The sequence below is a fragment of the Galeopterus variegatus genome, unplaced genomic scaffold, assembly GCF_000696425.1.
Source record: "Galeopterus variegatus unplaced genomic scaffold, G_variegatus-3.0.2 Scaffold3190, whole genome shotgun sequence".
Lineage (NCBI taxonomy): Eukaryota > Metazoa > Chordata > Mammalia > Dermoptera > Cynocephalidae > Galeopterus > Galeopterus variegatus.
Genome location: NW_007729301.1, coordinates 153,318 through 156,002, shown reverse-complemented (window position 1 = coordinate 156,002; position 2,685 = coordinate 153,318). Strand labels below are relative to the sequence as shown.

The 2,685-nt window shown below is 51.2% G+C and overlaps 1 protein-coding gene across 1 annotated transcript in view; it reads left to right on the top strand.

The window, feature by feature from the left end:
* Positions 1-2,445, top strand: part of PLD6 (phospholipase D family, member 6) — a 4,713-nt gene extending 2,268 nt beyond the window's left edge. The window contains exon 3 of the mRNA XM_008584262.1: positions 1,256-2,445. Coding sequence (XP_008582484.1) covers positions 1,256-1,503 — 248 coding nt within the window. The 3' untranslated portion in view covers positions 1,504-2,445. The remainder of the gene's footprint in view (positions 1-1,255) is intronic.
* Positions 2,446-2,685: the final 240 nt, after the last annotated feature.

Below are 2,685 nucleotides of genomic sequence, written 5' to 3'. Positions count from 1 at the left end.
GCTCACCCAGTGAGCGAACCGGCCATCGCTATATGGGATCCGAACCCGTGGCCTTGGTGTTGTCAGCACCACACTCTCCTGAGTGAGCCACAGGCCGGCCCTCGTGCTCTTCTTTTAAAGCCCTCTGAAGCACGCCTGTGACCACCATTATTAATCCGTTCACTAAGACGTGGTCCTACAATCCAATCACCTCTTCAAGGCCCCACCTTTCAGTGACTATAATAGGATTTCCCACCCTCAACAGCTACAGTGGGGAGTAAGCTTCTAATGTATGAACTGTGAGGACACGCTTCAATCAATTCCCGGCATAAACCCTAACCCTATTCCAAAGCAGCCTACTTTAAACTCGCTTAAGTCAAATTTCTGACTTCAGTGGAGGCCCCCCAACACTGAATGGAGATGATGGAGGCAGGTGTTACTCCAGGGCTTGGTACAGTGGCAGACAAGACAGCTGAGGTCCCTCCCCTGGAGGAGTTTGGAAAGTGGGATATAAAATGAAAGACACTGATGACAGTTCTTTGGTGAAGGAGGCAGGGCGACGTGGAAGAGAATACTTGGCTTTCGTGTCAGGGTTGGAAAAGCTGGATGCACCTTGGGAATCGATGGGCCTGGAGTGGGGCCAGCGAGGTGAGGCCCCGATGCTGAGGCCCCTCTGTCCTCCTCAGGCTCGCCCTTGCTCCTTACAGAGCAGGTGTGACTCATGTCCTCAGTGCCCTGGAAAAGTGAAAGCTTAAGCAGGGAGACCCCAGCATGCCGTCTTTGCTCTGATGGCCTCTGCCTGGAACCAGTAATCCCAAAGGAAGGTGCTGGTTGGTTTATTCTCCAGAGGTGTGAACCTGGGTGGTTCTCCAGAGGAGATTGAGTGATGTCCAGGGCGCAGCATCTGCTGGAGGCTGATACACAGGTGTCTGTCCCCCGTGGTCTCTGCTGCCAACCCCACACTTGGGACCGTCCAGGTCCTCTGGGACGTGCTGGTCCCAGCCCTGCAGGGTGGTGTGAGGAGCTGCTCTGGGCTCCTCCCATGCTCATCTGCTCTTCACTCCATGGTTCTTGGCTTCCTCCTTAGGAGCTAGTGTGGAGGCTGGTCCCCACCTAGCTCAGCCACCACCACCCTGTAACAGCACGGTGGGCTTCTCCTTTCCCACCAAACTGGAAACAAACAGCAAAATGAGTAGCTCCAAGGAAATGGTCCTCACTTCTAGAGTGCGGCACCTCTTGTGAAGTGTAGTGAGATGTCGGTTTGCCCTTTCTGCAGGTATCCAGGTTCGACATGATCAAGACCTGGGCTACATGCACCACAAATTTGCCATCGTGGACAAGAAGGTGCTCATCACTGGCTCCCTCAACTGGACCACACAAGCCATTCAGAACAACAGAGAAAACGTCCTGATCATGGAGGATGAAGAGTATGTCAGGCTTTTTCTGGAAGAATTTGAGCGAATTTGGGAAGAGTTTAACCCAACAAAGTATAGGTTTTTCCCACAAAAGAAGAGAGGCCACTGAAGCCGTGTTCTCACCTGTCTTCAGAGCTGGCGTGGAGAGTAGCTTCCATGTCACAGAACTTTGGGTACCTCCAGTCAAAACCCAACCAGACCTACAAAGAACAGGCTGAGACCTGTGCCCTGCCTGGAGGTCACTGGGGGTTGTGGTGCCAGACTCTGCCTCTGAGTGAGAGAAACCTCCACACTAGAAGAAAACCATTTCAACAAAATTCTTGGTCATTGAAATACTAAATTGAACTAATGAATGTTTGGGGTTAAAAAGGACAGGGAAATTCCTGTTGGGTCCGTTGTTTTGGACTGGGCCTTTTTTTCCTCCCTGTACTAAAACAAATTCAGCCACAGCCTGTTACAGGCCTGCTTTCAGGAACTTTGCCTGGTATGTTGGTTTAGAATTGAAGGGTGTCTCTGGCAGCACAGAAAAGGCACAGTGCCTATTTCAAGGTTGAACACCTGATTCTTCCTGATTCCAGAAAATGCCTGCGCTGGCTGCCTTCACACAGCTCAGCCCTTTTGGCATCTCCCTGACAATGCTTTCCTCTCCCCCCTTGAATCAGCCTTTCCCCGTCTAGCTGGGCTGATTAGCTGGAGTTGACGGCCTCTCTGTCCGTTGCCATCAGCACCTGCTGGGTTGCTTCTGGCAGGTCTGAGTCAGCAGAGGGGAAAAGAAAAAGCAAGTCAGGAGGAGGTGATCCAGGAGCAAGCGACCTTAGCAGCAGCAGCTGCCACACAGTGAGGTCGCTCTCCTGTGCAGGTTTCCTTGCAGAATTACTTCTTAAAACAAATATACATGAAAATGTTCATCCTTAGCTGCTGACCACCTGTTTCATGTGTTAAAGTACCAGCATGTGTCAGTAAGGACTGTCGTTAGCCAGCAGCTGCTTCTGTTTCCATGTTGTGCTTTTAATTTTTTTTTTTGACTGGGAAGGGGATCACAACCCTTGACTTGGTGTTGTCCGCACCACGCTCAGCCCATGAGCGCACCAGCCATCCCTATATAGGATCTGAACCCGCGGCCTCGGCGCTACCAGCGCCGCACCCTCCCAAGTGAGCCACGGGGCCCATCCTGTGCTTTTAATTTTTAACTTTTCACGTTGAAGGTAATTTTGTTGTGTTTAGAAGTGACCCCACCTTCTACACCTGTGTACTTAACGAGTTCACGTTTTTTGGCTCAGCGTCATTAATC